The sequence below is a fragment of the Bufo gargarizans genome, chromosome 2, assembly GCF_014858855.1.
Source record: "Bufo gargarizans isolate SCDJY-AF-19 chromosome 2, ASM1485885v1, whole genome shotgun sequence".
Taxonomy (NCBI): domain Eukaryota; kingdom Metazoa; phylum Chordata; class Amphibia; order Anura; family Bufonidae; genus Bufo; species Bufo gargarizans.
Genome location: NC_058081.1, coordinates 135,897,338 through 135,919,695, shown reverse-complemented (window position 1 = coordinate 135,919,695; position 22,358 = coordinate 135,897,338). Strand labels below are relative to the sequence as shown.

The window sequence follows — 22,358 nt, the reverse complement described above, 5'->3', positions numbered from 1 at the left end:
TCACTTCCTGAGCCGGCAGAAGCAAGTGAACTGAAGATCAATGCGCATGCTCAGCTCATCGAATCTTCGGTTCACTTGCTGAGTCGGCTCTCAAGTGAACCGAAGGTCAGAGGGACTGGCTCCTGGCAAACACAGCTCTGCTGCAGTGGAGCAGACTGTGATAATTGTCTGAGAGTTTTAGTAAAAAGAATCGTGCCACCGAGTCCCTACCAGACTTCCTGCTCTGCTACAGCATGTAGCAGAGCTGTGTGTGTACAGGGTGCGTGTAGCATGATGCTACACTGCTGCATGTACCCTGTACACACACAGCTCTGCTACATGCTAGATTAATGCCCCCCCCCCCCCCTTCCCTCCGGACGGACTTACAGGGAGCCGCAGAGCAGGGAGCCTGGCAGGGACTCGGTGACTCACGGTTCTTTTAACTCAAAAGAATCAAATGAGTCTCTGACTCATTCGATTCTCTGAGTCCCTGCGACTCCCCCTGTGCTGGGAGTCAGTGCTGGCTGCCTCTGATTGGTTGGAGGGCGGGGAGGGGCGGGGCTAGCATCCACTGCCGGCTCCTATTTCACTGCCTGCTGCTGCCTCTATGCTGATCTGACTGAGCCGTTTCATTCGGATCGGCTCAGTCAGAGGAACCGACTCTTCCGGATCAGTGAACTGAATCGGTTCAAAAGAACGATTCGTTCATGATCCGGACATCACTAGTCATAGTCAGGAGTCTGTGGAGACAGAAGTGAGAAGGCACCAGCCCAAGATATGCTGAGGGCCTCCTCCTGACATGCAGCTGGACAGTCCTGGTTCCTAGCTGCACCAGGAGGCTAGAAGGAGTACAGCCTGCTTGGAGACCGAGTTCATTCCAGGGGACTAGAGGAGTTACCTCGTCAGCCTGAAGCTCCTGAGGCTAAGCTTAGCTCAGTTGAGATACCCCAGTAGTAGGACAGCACCTCCTGGGAGAAAACCTGCAGTTACCCTCAAGTCAAGCAGAGACAGTGTCATCAGCACAGATAAGTAATCTAATGGGCAGAGGAACTATAAAGTAGTAAAGCAAGAATCCATACGAGAGGAAGATATATTTACCAAGGATTTAAGCCAGCATTTAGGCATCCGGGCCTTGGGATTGAAACCAGACAGGAGTTCTAAAAGAAAAGTGTACATTATTTCTGAGGAAAGGTACAACCTGATTCTGAGTGTATTGTGGATTTACCCTCTGAGTATCTTGCACCGAATTATACCTGCCAGTATTTGTATTGAGGCCTGCTTGTAAAGTACTTGATATAAGGAACTGCATTACCATCTTGATGTATAAAGTTGGACTGTTAAGTAAAGCAACGTTTGGTTCACTATACCACCTGTGTACCTCACTTATTCCAACTATAAACCGGTGTGCCACCGTCACAGGCACTGGCGTCACGAACCTTAAAGGGACCTTGCCCCAGGCACTCAAAATACCCGTAACATCCAGGGCACCTCATCCACCATCAGGCCTGGTCCCTACATACAGAGTGTGCCCCAGAGGAACCGTGTCTACCTCTCCTTCACTGCCACGTGCCTGCCCAGGGTTCTCCAATACAGTGAGTAACCCTCGATTGCCCATAACCGTGACCTCACTTCGCTATACCCTGCAGGTCTGGCGTGTTGCAGATGCCAGGCCAGGATACCACGGACCGCTCACGTCCGTGTTCAACGGCCGTGTGCGTTCGGCCTTAAGTGCAGGATATCCATATATGTGTAAATTCTGCCACATGTATGTTTGTGCATTTTGCTGTGAATATCTGCCATCATACTTCATCTTTAATATTTCTGTTATCACTGTAAGTGCTCATGAACACGACCGTTGGATATTTTGCAGTCCACAAATTGCGGATGCCGCAAAACACGGATACCGGGGGTGTGCATTCCACATTATGCAGGACAGAACAGCCGGCCTCTAATAGAACAGTCCTATCCTTGTCTGTAATGCCGACAATAATAGGACATGTTCTATCATTTTGCAGAACGGCCATGCGGACATACAGACACAGAATGCACACGGAGTCATTTTATTTTTTGCGGCCCCATTGAAGTGAAGGGAACAGTACGAGAGGGACATGGAAAAAAAAAATACGTTTGTGTGCAGGAGCATTAAGGTGGACCCCAAGAATCAGTTACACTGGTGGGCCCTAAGTACACCAGTCAGACACTGGTGGTTGATCCGTGGGTCCGTTTTTATCATCCTCTATAATTTACTGATGTTGCTCAGCTGAAAATAAAATACCAAAGAATCTCTCACATCCGTGGTGTGTCCGTGATTTTCACGAATCCATAGACTTCAATTGCGTGATTGGTCCGAATCACAGATCAAAGTAGTGCAAGTCTCTTACCCGCAGTCAGTTAACTTGCCCACAGTCAATAAAAAAAAAAAAGAAATTTGAACAGACACATTTAAATCTATGGGTACGTGTGCTGGCTGTGGAAAATGCGGACAGCACACGTCAGTGAAAAACGGAAATGTGGCCTGCTGGAGGTAGTTTTGCAGGGCTCTGGCACTGATCCTCCTGTTCCTCCTTGCACAAAGGAGGAGGTAGCAGTCCTGCTGCTGGGTTGGTGCTCTCCTACGGCCCCTCGACATCTCTTGGTGTACTGGCCTGTCTCCTGGTATCTGCTCCATGCTCTGGACACTGTACCGACAGACACAACTAACCTTCTTGCCACAGCTCGCATTGATGTGCCATCCTGGATGAGCTTCACTACCTGAGCAACTTCTGTGGGTTGTAGACACTGCCTCATGCTACCTCTAGAGGCTCATGCCCACGAACGTAGGGGCTCTGTGCCCGTGCTGCGGACTGCAAATTGCGGTCCGCAATGCACGGCACCAACCATGGGGCATCCACAGCGGATTGCGGACCCATTCACTTGAAAGGGGTCCCCGATCCACACGGCAAAAGGTTCCCACTCGAGGAGGCAACCTTGTCGTGGTGAGTGGGCTTATGCTTTTTGATCAAAATGTGTACTAATGCCTCATGTAAGCATGCAGCAGCCGTGTATATTGGTGATACATTTAGTTTGATCTTTACTGGTATTTGTCTAGTCCCGCGTGTTTCTGCTGTGGTCTATTGTTGGCCATGTTGAAAAAACAAGAGTATAATTATTTGGAAGAACACACTGAGCTTCTGTACTTTGTGTGAAGGCTCAGACTTCCCCTTCCCCCAGGAATGTATTGAAGAGAGTGCTCTCGAGCTAGGGCTCTGTGTATGTTGAGGGGGGAGGGGGGGGGGGGACCAAAGCAATGTTACTTATTTAGATACTACTGCTACAGAACAACGTACATGAATACACACATTAGGGAAAAATGTAAAACATCCAAGTAACTGTCTGCCACAATGGCTGCAGGACCACAATGCACACACTTCATAACCATGTGCTTTGATAACTTGGTTGTAGTCCATATCCACATCTAGTGCTAGGGGGTGGCACTATGGTGCCTTTTAGTAGCACCTTTTAAAATACATGTTCTTTTTTGTAATTTTCTATGAATTTAACTTTCAAAATGTGATCTTAAGGATTTAACTTTCATATTATGATCTTAAGAAGTATAAAAAAAAAAAATATTTCGAGCCAGCCAGGAGTCGAACCTAGAATCTTCTGATCCGTAGTCAGACGCGTTATCCATTGCGCCACTGGCCCTACTGTGAGACCCCCAAAGGGATGTTATGCCTTCATTAACTAGCCCACCTCACTATTTCTAGCTAGATTTCAGATCCAGCCATTTATAACTAACTCCCAGGGGGTCAATGGGGGTCTCTGTGTACCACTAAAAACAAGCATTCATGTATAGATTAATGTCAGACTAAACACTAATGGGGCTGAGCTGCGCCCAGGCCACGTGACCTATAGTCGTGACGTCCCTGGCCTGCAGGAAGCTGTGAGAAGGCAGCGGTGCTACTGTGAGGAGTGCTGCCTTCTCAAACAGCTGATCAGCAGGGGCCCAACACCCGGGATCAGATGCTGATGACCTATCCAAAGGATAGATCATAAGTCAGAAAAAGGCAGACAACCGCTTTAAGTTACATCAAAACTGGTGTAAAGAAGAAATGGCTTAGTTGCCCATAACAGCTCTGAAAAATGAAAGGTGGAATCTGATTGTCAGTTTTTCTTTGCACCAGTTTTGATAAATCTCCCCCACTATATTTTCACACAATTTTATTCCATTTAATAGAGAATAGTGTAAAAAAAAAAAATCGAAATCACTTCATTTAAAAAATATGCCTGCATCCACAGGCACATGCTTCATGAGCTACGAGCTACGAGCTACTGACAGCAAATGTAGGAAGTGGTCATAATAACGTCACTCGACTCTGTATATTCATTGTTGGGGTATTTTTGCAGTATCGATCAACTCCTTGGTTACCACCAATACACCTTTTCACAGTGTTCACTAAGATGCCTTAGGCTGGAGCGCCTATCCGAGCTGTTTAACCCCTTTACAGCACCTACAGCATGTAAGCTGTTACAGAGGGAGTGGGGTGCAGATGTAAGTGCAGGCTGGTCAGGGCCTAGTGAAGGCCCTAGGCCTGCCTCTAGCGTGTCCCAGCAGACCATGCCTCTCTGTCGCAGCCTGCTAGTGGTGAATGTCAGTATAGCACCGACATTAAAATACATTGCACCACAGGAAAAGTGCAAAGTATTTTGAAAGCAAGTTAAATAGTAAAAAAATACACATTTTTTCCATTTAAAAAACATCCAGAATTGCTGTTTTTTGCTTATTCGTCACTTTTGTGGCCAATTTCCATCCTATTTATATTAGTGTACTTTATTTTTGCGCCAGATTTTGTCGTAAAAACAGTCTAATTTCTACGCCACCCCAGGGCTGGCTTTTTTTGGGCTGGCTTTTTTTCCCTGTCTCTGTTTTGAGTGGCGAGTTGCACCATAATTTACCTACTTTCATGGACATGCACATGCAAAAAGTCATGTTACAAAAATAACTATTTCTACCTGTGTATTGTACCGTTGTATACTGACCAAATGAACTGTGTAATGGCTCTCCAGCAGACAGGGCTCTTTATGAGGTCATCTCCCCTGGCTTCTGAGGAGCTTCATTGTGACGCGCTCAGTGTTCTGTCTATGTAAAGACCCACTTGTCCTCATCCACAACTGTCTTTTTCAGCTTACGAGGGAGAAAAAAAGAGGGTGATAAAACAGTAATGATGCATTCTCAGGAGTTGTTGACATCTTCCATAGTATCCAATGTGCCTAGATGTGCATGCAGTAAAAAAAAGTATGTCAGCCCTGGAATGGAGTAGAAATTAGATTGTTTTTGCGACAAATTCAGGAGCAAAAAAAGCCACAACTACAATAGGTCAGAAAAAAGTCACAAAAGTTAGAGAACTTCTCAAAAGGCTAAAAAAAATCTAAATAGGCGAACGAGATGCAAAAGCCTCTAAAACAGGCACAATTTAGTAAATGTGTCAAAAAAAATAAAAAAATAAGACCGTCTATAACAGCATTTTTTTGACTAAAAACAGGCTCAGACACTATAGTACAGTGCATCCATTGACATCGCTGACCTCTGATTTAGACTTTCTCCTTTCTCTCTTCCTGCCTGTAGCCTGAGTTTCCGCGTCCCCTTGCAGGCGATCTTGATGACATCACTGTGACCTTCTGCACCATGTCAGAGGTGGCGCAATGACATGACCACGTCATCACACCGCCTGTGACCTGGCGCAGGAAGTCATGACAATGTCATTGTGACCTCCTGCGCCGTTCTACCGCATCATAGGCATCATAGTGGCCTGAGACCTTTGAGTCTGAACAGTGGAGACAGGAGCCAGAGGCTCCCCTGCCCCGCTATATACTGCCTCCTCCCTCATAGGCAGGTCAGCAAACTGACAGAGCTTTTGTAATAAAGATTAGACTTTAGGCTGAAAAATTCCTAGGTGTTTAACAAATGGCGAACAACATTTAGTAAATTTGTCGCACAAATGGCTTGAAACTGAGACTCCAAAAAAGACCCAAAAAGATGATACATTAGCCCCTAAAATTGATGGTGTAGCCTAAGGACAATGTGAAGGCTGAAGTGTTACATTCTTGCTCCAGTTTGGCTACTGCAGTCTTTTATGTGTACCACATTGTATTTTGACTTTATAAAGCACTGATGATTGGATGTGCTCTATGATGTGTGGTCTTTTATTTATTTTTTTAATTAAATTTTATAAATTTAGAGGTTTTAAAATATTTTCGAGCTAGCCAGGAGTCGAACCTAGAATCTTCTGATCCGTAGTCAGACGCGTTATCCATTGCGCCACTAGCCCTACTGGTAGGATTGCCAGGAGCTGGTGATGAATGTTCACATTTTTAGGACTATGCAATTCAGGAGCGGAATGCTCCCTACGTCAGGTCCAATCACAATCACTGATAGTCAAAATAAGTGATACATCTGGTGTAGATCTAGACAGCCTGTCTAAGGGGGTATATATATATATATATATATATATATATATATTTCAAATAAATGTAACGCAGCATTCCTTCGATAAAAAGTGAAAAAATACAAAATTTATTCAACACATGTTGATACAGGCAACGTTTCAGCTCTCTCACAGAGCCATATATATATATACAAACACTGTTCACAAAAAGTTTGGGAATATTTGGCTTGTGGGTGAAATTTCAAGATGAACCCAAAATGCACTCTAACCTTTACAGGTGAACTTAATGTGACCTTCTCTAAACTTTTGAATGCACATGTCCAACTGTTCAATGTTTCAGTACTTTTTGCACAACTTGCTGTTCTCTAACAAGGAGCTTAATGGCAAAATTCACAACAGGTGTTTGATCCATAAATCACTCAATAAATTTCCTGGTTCAATTAGAATTTGTATTTAAACAGTCCCCCTCACCATGCTGTTCACATGTTGACATCATAAGACCAAGACAACCCCTAACAATTGATCAGCAGTACCCCACCATTGAGAGGCTTCAAGCAGGATGTTCTCAGATGGCAGTGTCCACTGAGCTTAGAGTGTCACAGAGTGTCATCAGCAGGTTGTAACAGAGATACAGAGAGACTAGAAGAGTCACAGAAAGGCATAGGAAGTGGACGTCCTTTAGCCACATGCCATGGGCCAGGGGGCATCTACGCTGGACGAGGTACCAGTGGGCTTCAGTTCTGTTCACTGATGAAAGTCGATTCTCGCTGAGCAGAAATGATGACCGCCAACGAAGTTGGAGACGTCAAGCAGAGTGCTATACATCAGACACTGTTTTCCTTTGGTGGTGGTGAATGATACAGTGACAAGCCCATACAACTTTTTTGAAGTAGAGCCAAAAGAATCGCTGTCCACCCCGCACTATCGAGTGCTATGAAAATTGATTCCGGACTAGGAGTATCTCCGGACCTACATCTAGCCATACAGGTATTCCATTACCCAATTGTGCCCCATGTCTCTTTTTTTCCAGCGCTGACACCTCACTTTTATATTTGAAATATAAGCCCATACTACTTGAATAACATCATTAACCCAGTCATTGTGTCTCTGCATGAACAACACGGGCTTAATTTCATTTTCGTGGACGACAATGATCCAGCTCATTAAGGTCGCATCATTAGGTAACAGCTGCTGAAGACTGGGGTACCTCAAATGGAGTTTCCTGCACTTTCTCCAGACCTGAATCCCATTGAAAACCTATGGGATCAGCTGAGTCGCCGTACTCTGTACCCCAGAACCTCAATGACCTGAGGGCCACCCTTTAAAAAGAGTGGGATGCCATGCCTCATCAGACATTAAGACGACTTGTGAACAGCATGAGACGTCATTGTCAAGTTGTAATTGATGCCCAAGGCCACATGACAAGTTATTGAGAAACTGACATTTTTGTGGGGGTGTACACAGCACTGTTGTTGGCTTTTATTTCAATAGACTGTTTGAGATGAGGAAATAACCATTGTATGCTTCTACTTAAATGCCCTACTTTCATGATATAATATCACTGTAGCGTGAACTTTTTACATTTTCCATAAAATTCACCCGAAAGCCAAATATCCCAAACTTTTTGTGCGTAGTGTATATATACAAGGGGATGCTGAGAAGTTCCTGGCTTTGCCCCCTTCCAGTTGGAATTGAAAAATAAATTTAGAAACCTTGATATCTTGTTATGTAACTGTGCAAATATCAGATGTTTATGATTGTTATAACTATTTTTAATTTCAGGTAGAACCAGAGATAGCAGAGGCACAAGGAATTTTCACGTCTGTGGAGTTACGGGCCGTCATGAAGTTTTTGTTTCTCCACGGAAAGTCTACAAAGGACATTCACGCTAGGATGTCACAAACACTAGAGGAGAAATATCCTTTCCCTGGAGAAAACTTCATGACGGCCCGTAACTCCACAGACGTGAAACTTCCTTGTGCCTTTGCCATCTCAGGTTCTACCTGAAATTAAAAATAGTTAAAACAATCATAAACATCAGAGTAGGCATTTGCACAAAAATTAGTGAAGTTACACCATTTTAGCGTGGTTTGCGCATTGCCTGGCAGTTTGCATTAGCTAATAGGGTGGGCAGATGTTTTGTGGGCAGAGCTACAGTTGGCAAATGTGGCAAAAAAGTTGTGTTCTCCAATTCACGAGTAGAGCATAAACTGATGGAATCTTTGTAATAAATCTGATTAGAATTTAGACTGAAAAATTATATTTGTATATAATTGTATTTTGTGTGACAAATTGAACAAACGGCAAACAACATTTTGTAAATTTGTTGCAAAATGGCTTAAAAAAAAGCCCAAAAAGATCGATATTGATACATTAGCCCCTAAGTGTACACCATCTAAAGGACTGGTAAATCTGCCCTAGTGTTGTAGATTTTGTAGTGGCTGTGTGTGGTACTGCAACGCCACCTTTTTCAAGTGAATGGGACAGAGCTATCTGGAGTATCACGCCCACTGCTACAGAACGTATGGCACTGTGCCTGGTAACGAGACAGCAGATAGTGGGGATACGGACTCTCAGCACCCACTGAACTGATATTGATTGCGTATCCTAAGGGCAATGAGAAGGCTGAAGTGTTACATAGAGATGTCCTGTTCCTTGCTCCCGTTTGGCCACTGCAGTATTTTATGTGTACCACACTGTCCTCTTAAAAACACTTATCATTGGATGTTCTTTATGAAGCATAGTCTTTTATTTATTTTAGTCCTTTAGACATTTTTTGGAATTCCATTTAAATATGGAGGTTTTAAAATATTTTCGAGCTAGCCAGGAGTCGAACCTAGAATCTTCTGATCCGTAGTCAGACGCGTTATCCATTGCGCCACTAGCCCTACTGGTGAGACTGCTTTAACACCGACATAGTGTCACTGTGTCAGTACATAACCTCAGAAGAAAATGTTCCAGAATGTTTTGAATATATTGTCCCAACTATACAAAGATATTGTGACCGAGTATAAGCCACTGTTGTCCACAGCAAGACATAGGGGGTAATGTATCACGTGCTCTGTGCCAGAAAAGTGCGGTAATATTGCCTGTTTTTGTTTTGGTGGAGTAGATATTTGTACCAAATTTATGACGTTTTTGCTTCATGTCTGACAGTTTGCATTAACAAAGGAGCGGCAGATTTTATGTGGGCGGGGCTACATTTTAAGCCAGATTTATCATTGCAACGTTTTCACAGATGGACAAATTTATTAAGAGGCTTTTATGAAAATGAGGTCTTACAGGGATTGTCTTAACGGCTCCCCGACAGATCCTGACGAGTTTTTATTTAACTCAGACAAGCCCTTTAATAAACAATAAATGTTTTAAACATTCAACTTGTTTCATGCTATTGGTTCATTTTGTTGGCAGAACGCAATTGTGGGGTGCCAATGTGTCATTTTGGCAGCTGGGGGCTTAATGAAAGCCCGTAGGTCTGCCATCTGTGTGCATTAGGGCCAATAGGATGCCTGTCAGTGTTACGATGATAGGTATAGTACAGAGCAATGCAGAAGTATTACAGTGATACTCCTTCCTATAGATAGCGATTGGCATTACACCCCTAATGTCACGTTTGGGTGTGGGAGGGAAACACCACACCGAACCTAGGAGGAAAAGGGGTGAGGGAATAAGGCCTGGAAACTAGGGAAAGGAGATGGACACCGCCTAGTAAAACCCAAATCAAAGTCCTGACTAACTATCAGTATAAAAAGACCCCAGTGGTAGGTAAGTTCATACACAGGAATACCTAATGTCCTAACTCACCCTATAGGACCCTGGTACTAATGTCAGGACTGAGACAACCTGTTACTCCAAAAGGAAGGACGCAGGGCCGGTGCAAGGATTTTTGCCGCCCTAGGCGGGGGGATCTGTGGATGACGCACTGTTATGGGGGGGGGGGGGGAGGATCTGTGGATGACGCTTATGTCATCCACAGATCCCCATACGTGTTATCTACAGATCCCCCATCAGATGCATCAGTGTGGAGGGGAGGAGGCGGAGACACTCATAGTGGGACCCGGTGCAGTGATTCTACTCGAATACACCGGGCCCCGCCGCAGCTGTTAAGTCCATTCAATCCGAATGGGTCCGCAATTACTGTACAGTACTTACTGTAGTACCTTATGTATAGCATTGAGATGGCGCAGACTGGCAGCTCCCTCGGTCATGCGCTGCCTGCCACAGCTCCCTCCTCATGCGCCGCCTGCCTGCTTATCTCACTTTACGAATGAACAGGCAGGCGGCGCATGAGGAGGGAGCTGCGGCAGGCAGCGCATGACCGAGGGAGCTGCCGGTCTGCGCCATCTCAATGCTATACATAAGGTACTAGTATAGTTCGGATTGAATGTACTTAACAACTGCGGGGCCAGGTGTATTAGAGTAGAGTCACTGCACCGGGTCCCGCCATGAGTGTCCCCGCCTCCTCCCTCCACACTGATACTTCGCTGGCCGCGCTGTGCAGCATAGCGGCCAGCGAAGTATCCCCAATCCGTTTTATAAGACGCACGGCCATTTTCCCCCCATTTTTTTTTGGGGGGGGGGGGGGGGGTGTGTCTTATAAGGCAAAAAATACAGTAAATAATAAACATATTGCATTGTCTACTGACTACTTACCAGTCCAGGACAATAAGATGAGCTGGTCTCTGGCTGCAGTCTGGCTCTTGGGACTGGAGACAAACACGGTATGTACACCATTCACCAATGTCGCCCTGGCTGGGGTCCTGGGGAAGAAGAGAGCAGCTGCACCTGCAGGCTGCACTCCAATCCAGGCAGGTAGGAGGCTAGGAGCCCACTTCTAGTTCTGTCCCAGAAGGAGAAGGCACAGGCACTGCACTGCCGCACTGGGGGTCGGGGGAGGCAAATTGCTGGTGGTGGGCCACTGGTGGCCACCATGGCCGTGGCTGGCTGCTCGGCTGCTGGGCTGCTCAGTATGCGGCCTTGCCGCCTTCTCTTCTTCCTCCTTCGCCCCACCCCTCTCTCTGACTCTGATCACGTGCTCAAGGGTGAGAGGGGTCAGGGAGTTCAAATCAAGAAGATCATTACTCATTAGCTCCAAAGTCAGCAGAGCTCCGCCTCCGCTCCACCCTGTGCATTGCAGCCTGAAGCCAGCGCCTAGGGCGCCACCCCCTGCTAAGTGGCGCCCTAGGCGAATGCCTAATTCGCCTTACTGGTGGCGCCGGCCCTGGAAGGACAAACAGGAGTCTCCCTCAGGCCTTAATACAAATGACAGGGAAATGCAAAACACAAAATAACCCAAAAAATACAAAAGGGAAAGAAAACACTTAACTTCAAGTGGCTATGGCAGCACGAGGAACTCAGCTGAGATCCACACACCAGCAATCCACAACTCAAACTGAAGTGGGAGAAACAACCATAAATAGAGAAGGTTAAATGACCATAATAGCCACACCTGGGGAAAGAAGCTGTGGCAAGCACCAGAAACAACGCAGACGTCATTTGATCCAAACGGAAAACATGTCAGATCAAGCCACGTGTTGCCAGTCTCACTGATCTTCTGCCCCCTGTGTCTGTGACACCTATATAGCGGAACAACAGGTCCCAGGACGGCCTTCTTCCGCTAGTGGTGCTCAGTGTATACACAAAGTCCAGTAATCAATATAATAGAGAACAGCAAATAAAAGACACTGACCACCCAGATCTGGAAATGGGAGCCTGCAGGAGTCTATGCATGGTGTACTATATTATGTATTAATGTTTAAGAGGACTACTGAATAAAGACGCCGCGGAGGTGGAGAGTACCGTATATGTGCTCTTCTCTATTATATGGATTACCACAAATATTACAGTGTATTATACCGGTAATCAGAAGACTGCATAATACAGTCCTCTACTTCAGCTAAAAATCATGAAGAAAAATCAATAAAAAAAAACGTTTTCCCTCATTTAAAACTGTTTTTTTTTTAGTAAAAATTAATAATCTATCCCACATGCCACAAAACCCCCCCCCCGAAATGATGTTATTTTGGCCTCCTCACCTTTAAAAAATAAAAAAAGAAGTAAAAGAAGTATATGCAGTATACCTCAATATGTTACCAATAAAAAACACAACAAGCCGTAAGACACAGGAGTCGACGGATAAGGAAAAAAGTTATTGCTGCAGAATCTGGCAACGTAAAACAAATAATAAATCATTTTTTGTGCAAAATTAGTAAATAATAAAACTCTTAAGCCTCATTCACACGTCAGTGTTCCACGGATGTGTGCTGCATGTGTTCTCCACGGACAGCACACCTTCGCATTCATTTTAATGTGTGTATTCAGACATCAGTGTTTTAGCACGGTCCATGTTTTTAGCACGGATGCATGCTCTATTTTGATCGTGTTCACGGATCCATCACGTCCACTATAGTCTATGGGTCCGTGAAAACCACGGATGCAGCACGAATGCCATTCGTGTTGCATCCGTGTTTCACGGATCATTAGGAACAGATGCTTTGAAAATTATTTTTCAGCTGTTTAGTGTCAGTAAAACATGGATGGCACACGGACAGCAAAAAATGGACACACGGACCCAACACGGATCCTTCACGGACAGCTTCACGGATGCATCACTGATCACCTGCTCACGGATTTGAGCACGGACGCGGACGTGTGAATGAGACTTTATACATACTTGGTATTGTCCTAATTGCACTGACCTGCAGAATAAGGCTCCATTTACACATCCGCAATTCCATTCCGCATTTTGCGGAACGGAATTGCGGACCCATTCATTCCTATGGGGCAGCACGATGTGCTGCCCGGACACGGAATTGCGGATCCGCACTTCCAGGTCCACACTTCCATTCCGCAAAAAAATAGAACATGTCCTATTCTTGTCCGCATATGCGGACAAAAACAGGCATATTCTATTGGTGCCGGCAATGTGCGTTCCGCAAAATGCGGAATGCACATTGCCGCTTTCCGTGTTTTGCGGATCCGCGGCTCCGTGTATCCGCAAAACACGTTGCGGACGTGTGAATGGAGCCTTAGGCAGGGGCTACAGTTGTCACGCAACAGCAATTTGCGCCACCAAAAACATTTGTACGATTTTTCTGCAACTAATAAGAAGAAAACAGCCAAATCACAAAAAGTAGCACATAAGTCACACGCAATGTGCTTTATGATCAAGATGGAAAAGTCACATGCTGCCGCAACAGGGTTAGATTCTTTTGTGACAGTTGCATTGCAGACTCAGTAGGTAGCATGTCACATTGTGACTCCATGGACAAACATCACATGTGATGTCGCTATATAACGTCATGACCTTCAAGGTTGTCCACACTTTAACTATTGATGACTCAGGATAGATTATCAATTACACATCGGCGGGGGGGGGGGGCAAAGACTGTAGACCACAGCAGTGGACAGGAAGGGAGACATACATGGTATCTGATCGGTTATTTACTGGGAGATCTGCGTTCCCAGTGTCCAAAGGGTTCCCCCACAATAAGCCTGGCAGCCTGGGACCTTCTCAAGGCTCTGAAGCCTGTCATAGCAAAGTTCCTATCAAGTTTGGCCTGTGGCAGGGCTTGACAGGAACACATAGACATAGACCACAATAGTAAGTCATTGCAATCTATCGTACAAGTGATCGAACAACCACATGTTGAAGCCTAGAGGGACTAAAAAAAGATGTAGAATATAAAAAAACAAAAAGATATAAAAATTCAAATCATCCCCATTTTACAAATACACAATAAAAGAAATAAAGATCATTGTCATCGCCACATCTGAAAATAGTTAAACTATTAAAATATATGAATATTTAGGCTACATGCGGAACGGCATGGACAGCCATTGATATAACTGCCTATTCTTTTCCGCAAAACGGACAAGAATAGGACAGGCTATATTTTTTTGCGGACCACGGAACGGAGCAACGGATGCGGACAGCACGCGGAGTGCTGTCCGCATCTTTTGCGGCCCCATTGAAGTGAATAGGTCCGCATCCGAGCCGCAGAAACTGCGGCTCGGATGCGGACCAAAACAACGGTTGTGTGCATGAGGCCTTATCCTGTACACTGAATGGCACAAAGGAAAAAAATAAAAATGACTAATTCGCCATTTTTGGTTTCTTCACCTCCCCAAAAACTGAATAAAATGACACAATCTAAAATGATATTAATAAAAAAAATATCAACCAGCCTGCACAAAAAAAAAAAAAAGAGCCCCCAAACAACTCTGTAAATATACCGGTAAATATGAAAAAGGTATTGGGATCAAAATATAGCAATACAAAGAAAAACTATTTTTTTAAGTATTAAAACAGAAGAAAAGAAACTGTAAAAATGAAGCATTGCTGTAATTGTACTGACCCTCAGAATGAAGTTAACGTCATTTCCACAGCATAAGGAACGCTGTAAAAAAGAAACCCCAAAGCAATGGCGGAATTGCGCTCTGCCCCTCCCCCCCATTTAGAATTTTTTCCAGCTTCTTACTACATTGTATGCAGTATTAGGCCGAATGCACACAGCCGCGTGCATTTGGCCTTAAACGGTGCCATTATAAAGTACATGTCCTGCAGAAAACGGAAAAACGTAAACGCGCTGCATCAGGAAGTGGTTAAAAATAATCCTGCAGAAACACAAGCCCTCATACAGCATACAAGCCTTCACAATACAGTGACCAAATTTATGTGGTCCTAAACAAGTCTGGTCTGGAGAGGGTTAAAGTGCTATGGATTTTGTTGCAGTAACTAAAATTCAAAATGAGAGAAAAAAAACTCAGCCGAGCCAGCCAGGAGTCGAACCTAGAATCTTCTGATCCGTAGTCAGACGCGTTATCCATTGCGCCACTGGCCCCACATGTTAGTCAGCACAAGAATGCTGAGTCTTATAGTAAAAGTCATCGCACAGTCCAGTAATTCAGGTTTCATTGAAACTCTAGTAAACCTACAAAACACCTCTCTGTCAAACCTAGACAGCTGTCTAGGTTTGCTATCATTGAAACTCTGCCGATTATTGTAAACTGACTTTCATGAATAACAGGACAATTTAAAATAAAATGAATGAAATAAAAAACAAATCCGAGCCAGCCAGGAGTCGAACCTAGAATCTTCTGATCCGTAGTCAGACGCGTTATCCATTGCGCCACTGGCCCGTACGAGTGCAGAGCCCCCCTAGTGTTGTATTGCAACAGAACGTCACAGGTCGGGTTACATAATAGCGGAAATGACGTCAGGCGCGCCAGATTCAGAACCCGCGCTCTGGTATTAGGATCGCTAGGACTGGTCGCCCGCCGGTGCCCGGATTGGGGTGAGCGCACTGTGGACAGTTGTGAGGCGATGAAGTGCTCTGCACAGTATAGAACGGGGGTGAACGGCGCCATAGAGAGCGCAGGGCAGAGGAGACGTGCTCAGTGCCGCAGGGATGATGCTTAGTGTTCAGACCTGCAGATATATGCGGCAGCACAGGAGCTCCCTCACCGCTTTACACCAGGAGGGGCGCTGCGGCAGTACATGGCGCTCTAGCGTCCTCTAGTGATAGAAGGCATTATTACCTCACCTGCCCCGGCTCTCTCTGAAGGGCAATGGCTTATTCCCGGCGGTAGTAAGACCAAGCCATAGGGTTGTGTGACAGAGCGCCCCCTCTCACTGCCCGCTGTAATTGCCACCACTGAGGGGCGGTGGTGACAATGACTGGCACATGCACATTGCCTTCTATCTGCCCATGTGCCGCCATACTGTGCCCAGGGGCTCTCATCTACAAAATGTCTGTCATATATGAAAATACAAGGAGTCTGGGCACATCATGTCTGGAGTCAAAGGAAAGTACCCAGCATGTGCCCCAAACATATCCAGGGACCCCCATTCACATGACAGATGCCCCCTGGCCGTTCTGTATACGTTTTGCGGTATAGAATAGCGCCATACACTACATACGATCCCATACAAAGGTAATACATGCAACGAAAAACGTATCTGTGATGTCTCCTACTGGGCACACCACGGCCTAGCATCAGAGCTAGACATCGGGAGAGCCTCGGCCAGCGTAGGCATGTGGTGTGAACAGCGCCATGCAGCGGGCTGAAGTAAAGTTTAGGGAACAGTGTAATCTGACGCCTTGGAGCTTGTATTTGGCCATAATATGTCTGTGTGTACAAGCCCTTAGGCTTAAAGGGATGGTCTGAGCACCCAAAATGTGTTAAAATAAAAGACGCCACAGTTTCCAGTGGTCCTCACATCTGGATTGCGTTTTCTAGGCTGCAGCGGTGACGTAGACAACACATGGCTGCTGCAGCGGGGGTGACGTAGACAACACATGGCTGCTGCAGCAGCGGCGGTGACGTAGACAACACAAGGCTGCTGCAGCGGCGATGACGTAGACGACACGTCTGCTGCATCGGCGGTGACGTAGACGACACGTCTGCTGCATCGGCGGTGACGTAGGCGGCACACGTCTGCTGCATCGGCGGTGACGTAGGCGGCACACGTCTGCTGCAGCGGCGGTGACGTAGGCGGCACACGTCTGCTGCAGCGGCGGTGACGTAGGCGGCACACGTCTGCTGCAGCGGCGGTGACGTAGGCGGCACACGTCTGCTGCAGCGGCGGTGACGTAGACGGCACACGTCTGCTGCAGCGGCGGTGACGTAGACGGCACACGTCTGCTGCAGCGGCGGTGACGTAGACGGCACACGTCTGCTGCAGCGGCGGTGACGTAGACGGCACACGTCTGCTGCAGCGGCGGTGACGTAGACGACCCACGTCTGCTGCAGCGGTGGCGTAGCCAGTCACCACAGAGGACACTGGTCCTGGCGCAGAAGTGGAGATCTCATTTGTCTTTCTAGGATCTATGCAAATGTGTTATAGTTTGCAACTAAAAGTAGAATTTTATATAAGGCGGAGAGCAGGCCGCACTCCTGAAGTCACTTGTGGTAAAGTGGCCTGGTCGAGTGCTGTCAAGTGCACAGTCTGCTCTCACGTGGATCCATGTGCTTCTGAGGGGGTGGTCTGTATGCCGCCTCCATACGTACATGTATCCCGATGGATAGAGAGCTGTATATAAACACACTGGGGAAGATGTATCAAAACTGGTGTAAAGGAAAACTGGCTTAGGCTACATTCACACTTGCGGCAGAGTGATCCGGCAAGCAGTTCCGTCACCGGAACTGCCTGCCGGATCCAGCAAAACGTAATACCAAGTTATGGCATTTGTAAGACTGATCAGGATCCGGATCAGTGTTAAAAATGCCTGATCAGTCAGAAAAAATGCACTGAAATGCCGGATCCGTCTTTCCTGTGTCATTCGGAAAAACGGATCCGGCAGTTATTTTTTTCACCTTTTTTTTTTCGATCTGCGCACGCGCAGACCGGAAGGACGGATCCGGCATTCTGGTATTCTGAATGCCGGATCGGGCACTAATACATTCCTATGAAAAAAAAAATGCCGGATCTGACATTCAGGCAAGTGTTTAGTTTTTCTGCGACTGTCGCAGCATGTCGCATTGCGACACCATAGAATACTATTATAAAAATTGTCGCCAAATGTTGCAGTGTAGTGGTGCCCTATCTGTCGCGCGACTTATTGTCGTTGTGTAGACCTAGCCTCATTTCTGTCCTTAAAAGTCAAAGTGACTGAACTGAAGACATCCTGATGTATCCTGAACGGATTACTCTTCATTCAGAATGCATGGGGATAAAACTGATCAGTTCTTTTCCGGTATTGAGCCCCTAGAACCGAACTCTATGCCGGAAAAGAAAAACGCAAGTGTGAAAGTAGCCTTAGTCGCCCATAGCAACCATTCAGGTTCCACCTTTCATTTCAGAGCTCCCTTGTAAAATGAAAGGTGGAATCTGATTGGTTGCTTTGGGCAGCTAGGCCAGTTTTCCTTTAGACCAGTTTTGATAAATCTCCATCTGCACTCGGTATAATATCGGATCACCCAGAGCCCGCGCTTCTTCTGTGGAGATCATTTCTAGTAAACGCAGTTATGTATTTTTTTCCAGGGTATTTACCAGACAGTATGGACCAGAAAATACTGTCTTTATCCGCTGAGAAGAAAACTGATGGACTGCAGCGTTACCTCCAGAGCCTGAAAAATGCAGAGGTGAATGTGGGATACATCCAACCAGCGCCGCGCTCCTTCTGCGTCCAGTTCTCAATACTGCCATACACTGTCACCAGGGATCTACCTATATAACTGGCTGCACAGACACATAGCCGTGGTTCACCTGAGGAAAACGCTCAGGGCAAAGTTTGGGTGCAAGAAGGGCAATGATGACGCCTTCATTGCATTAAAGGCCTAATTTGCATATTAAGAAAAAGTATAAGGCCTCTTGCACACGACCGTAAGGCCTTTTCAGTATTTTGCAGTCCGCAAAAAACAGATCCGCAAAAAAATATGGATGGTGTTTTTGCGGAATGGAACAGCTGGCCCCTGATAGAACAGTCCTATCCTGGTCAGTAATGCGGACAATAATAGGACACGTTCTATCTCTGAACGGAAATGGCATACCGAGTACCTTCCGTTTTTTTGCGGATCCTTTGAAATGAATGGTTCCGTATACAGAACCCAAAAAATGGAATGTAAACGAAAAAAAAAACCTTCATGTGCAAGAGGCCTGACTCAGGAATGGAGCCTTTACAACAAAAGAAAAACAGCGTTTTTTTTAATCAGGTGAACAAAAGCTATGTGTCTATGCCAGGGTTAGACAACCTCTAACGCTACAGCTGTTGTGAAACTACAACTCCCAGCATGTATACTTCCTCTGCTCGTCTCAGAACTGTCATAGAAATGAATGGAGCATGCTGGGAATTGTAGTTTCACAACAGCTGGAGTGCCAAAGGTTGCTCTCTGCATTGAGCTGCTCCATAGCTCCTCCCCTCTGCTGTGAGTGACAGATGTAGCATCCAACCAGGAGACCACTACAGCCGTCACTCAGAGCAGAGGGGGTCTCGCTTCTACAGGAAATAAAAGCATCCACAAGACTACCTGCACGCTTGCAGATTTTTTTGGGGGAAAATTGTGCGTGAATTGACCTGCAGAGTGGAGTTAGAAATCTGAAGCAGATCAGTTTGTATTGTGGAACCACAGCAGATTTCATGCGGATCTGCATCTAAATCCTGAAGTCCTAAATGAAAAAAAAGAATACAGCGCACAACTGTCTTCAAATGGAGAAACACGGATCCCCGTTCTCGTGTTCAGCAGAGGCCCCAGAGGTCGGACACCCACCGATCAGACTTATCCAATGGAGAAGTTCTTGTAATGGGACAAATCCTGTTGTGTTCCTTGCAGAGAATAATACATTTCAAAGGTGTTTTTAGGGACAAAGCTATAGGCTGATGGAAGCCAAAGCAGTGTCCCTCTGCTCTCGGGAGGAGTGGTATGTGGTATGCATAGGCATATATTTTATTTTTTTCACTGTATAGGAAAGCTTGCAGATTGCTTTTTCCTATATAGTCTGCCAACACACACGAAAAAAGTACATACAGGTGAAACTCGAAAAATTAGAATATTGCGCAAATGTCCATTTATTTCAGTAATGTAAATTAAAAGGAATTGCATTAGGGCTGTTTCACATGAGCGAGTCCATTGCGGGAATCGCACTCCGCGTGTGAGTGTGATCCTCCGCTCTGGACTTGCAGGAGCGCACGGCATTATCATGATTTATAATGCTATGTGTCTCTGCTTGGCCTTTTTTTTTTCCACAGAATCATACTGACATAAAGCTGTCAGTATAATTCTGTAGAAATAAGGTCAAGCAGAGGCACATAGCATTATAAATCATGATAATGCCGTGCGCTCCTAGCATGGGTAGTATAAGTGTTGTTGTTTTTTTTTTTTTTACTTTCTGGTCAGTGGATGACATTTGTCACTATATGGCTACACTGTGGTGCGTGTAGCCTTCTACTTGAGCTATACATCTCTTCATAGTCCATATACTTTTTATGTAAGTCTCTGACACAATGTCAACAGTGCCGCAATTGTTCTTAGAAATAAAACAAGAGAAACCAATTTACCTTCTAATACAGTGATCTAAAAAGTAGCCCTTCTCTCCTCTGCTGACACCTTTGTGATATGGTGTCCATGTTATGTAACTGGCGTAAAAGATCAATGTGCTGGGACAACCTTCCCCTGGTGAGGGCGGCATAGAAACTCCACTTGGCCTAAAGTTTAGTACAGTGGCGTTTAAAAGTTGCAAACACAAGGTTTGCGTAGAGGGAATGATACATTTCCCCCATATTTTTTTTATATCTTTATAAAGAAAAATCTTTGAAGCAGATCTCCTAAATGTTCTGTCTTATTCAATGGCTTTAAAACATAGAAGAGTGACAACAGAAAACTCGCCCTTTTTTTCCCCAACTCCAGAGGTGGCCAGCTCGCGAGCCGCATGCAGCTCCTCGCACCTTTATTTGCGCTCTCCTCTACATATGCGACTCGCAGGGGAGTAGGCCAGCTATTTCTGTACTAGGGATGTCGTTCGCAGGTATCAAAATATCAGCAGCACAGGGGAGAAGGAAGCAGTCCCGTTCACCCCCCCCCCCCCCCCACCCCCGTGCTGCTGTCACCAATGAGAACACAGAGGGGAAGAGGAGAAGGGCTGTGAAGTTTGAATGAGGTTAACTCACTTATTTATTCAAGTACAGGAGGGGGGTGCAGGCTGCAGAATCATATAGCCCGCACCCGACCTCTATGAGAGGTAGCTGAGATCCGCAGCAGTTAACCCCTTAGGTGCCGCACCTGAATGGATTTTCTGCAACTGTCGCAGCATGTCGCATGTTGCAGTGCAACACCATAGACTGCCATTATAAAAATTGTCGCGCGACAAATGTCGTGGTGTAGACCTAGCCTAACTGCCGCGGATCACAGTGCCGTCATGGAGGCCAGGTGCCTGCTATGTGATCCTGCTGGCACCCGCCTCCTGTATCTGTATTAAAGGTCAATTGTCATTGGTGGCGCAGTGCACCCCCCCTTTTAATACTTGGAGGCCGGCGCTCTGACCTGACGTGCACGTCAGGTCACTGTGGAGAGGGCGCCACAGTCCTTAGAGCAGGGGTAGTATAAGCGTCCTACACAGTGTTTTTATTTTATTTATTAAAGTACTGATAATGGGGGTCTTATCTGACATGAGGTTAGTATGAGCTCAGATAAGACCTCCAAAATAAGCCTCCCCAGTGCTCACATAAGACACCAAAAAATCTGACATCCCATGCTCACATCTCCCCTGTGTCATAGTGATGTCCGGATCATGAACGAATCGTTCTTTTGAACCGATTCAGTTCACTGATCCGGAAGAGTCGGTTCCTCTGACTGAGCCGATCCGAATGAAACGGCTCAGTCAGATCAGCGTAGAGGCAGCAGCAGGCAGTGAAATAGGAGCCTCCAGTGGACGCTAGCCCCGCCCCTCCCCGTCCTCCAACCAATCAGAGGCAGCCAGCACTGACTCCCAGCACAGGGGGAGTCGCAGGGACTCAGAGAATCGGCTGAGTCTATTAGTTAAAAGAATCAAATGAGTCAGAGACTCATTTGATTCTTTTGAGTTAAAAGAACCGTGAGTCACCGAGTCCCTGCCAGGCTCCCTGCTCTGCGGCTCCCTGTAAGTCCGTCCGTCCGGGGGGAATTAATCTAGCATGTAGCAGAGCAGGAAGTCTGGTAGGGACTTGGTGACACGATTCTTTTATTTAAAACTCTCAGACAATTATCACAGTCTGCTTCACTGCAGCAGAGCTGTGTTTGCCAGGAGCGAGTCCCTCTGACCTTCGGTTCACTTGAGAGCCGACTCAGCAAGTGAACCGAAGATTCGATGAGATGAGCATGCGCATTGATCTTCAGTTCACTTGCTTCTGCCGGCTCAGGAAGTGAACCGAAGATCCGATTCATGAATCGGTTCATTTGAATGAGCTGATTCAAATGAACCGATTCATGTGAAAGATCCGAACTTCCCATCACTACTGTGTCATATCACCCCCCCCC

At 45.9% G+C, this 22,358-nt stretch overlaps 1 protein-coding gene and 5 non-coding genes across 8 annotated transcripts in view; 1 reads left to right on the top strand and 5 right to left on the bottom strand.

Moving 5' to 3' along the window:
• Window positions 1–3,590: 3,590 nt before the first annotated feature.
• Window positions 3,591–3,663, bottom strand: TRNAR-ACG. The gene has a single exon. It is a non-coding gene; the product is annotated as a tRNA-Arg (tRNA).
• Window positions 3,664–6,214: 2,551 nt separating this feature from the next.
• TRNAR-ACG lies at window positions 6,215–6,287 on the bottom strand. Its single transcript has one exon. It is a non-coding gene; the product is annotated as a tRNA-Arg (tRNA).
• Window positions 6,288–9,219: 2,932 nt separating this feature from the next.
• Window positions 9,220–9,292, bottom strand: TRNAR-ACG. Its single transcript has one exon. It is a non-coding gene; the product is annotated as a tRNA-Arg (tRNA).
• Window positions 9,293–15,174: 5,882 nt separating this feature from the next.
• On the bottom strand, window positions 15,175–15,247 carry TRNAR-ACG. Its single transcript has one exon. It is a non-coding gene; the product is annotated as a tRNA-Arg (tRNA).
• Window positions 15,248–15,472: 225 nt separating this feature from the next.
• TRNAR-ACG lies at window positions 15,473–15,545 on the bottom strand. Its single transcript has one exon. It is a non-coding gene; the product is annotated as a tRNA-Arg (tRNA).
• An 85-nt stretch (window positions 15,546–15,630) lies between these two features.
• The window catches only part of FANCI (FA complementation group I), a 114,473-nt gene continuing 107,745 nt past the window's right edge, over window positions 15,631–22,358 (top strand). For 2 of the 3 annotated variants that reach the window (XM_044279478.1, XM_044279477.1), the window contains exons 1-2: window positions 15,631–15,700; window positions 18,391–18,491. In XM_044279478.1, the coding sequence (XP_044135413.1) occupies window positions 18,408–18,491 (84 nt within the window). In that variant the 5' untranslated portion in view covers window positions 15,631–15,700; window positions 18,391–18,407. The remainder of the gene's footprint in view (window positions 15,701–18,390; window positions 18,492–22,358) is intronic. The other variant, XM_044279479.1, reaches the window with a different exon arrangement.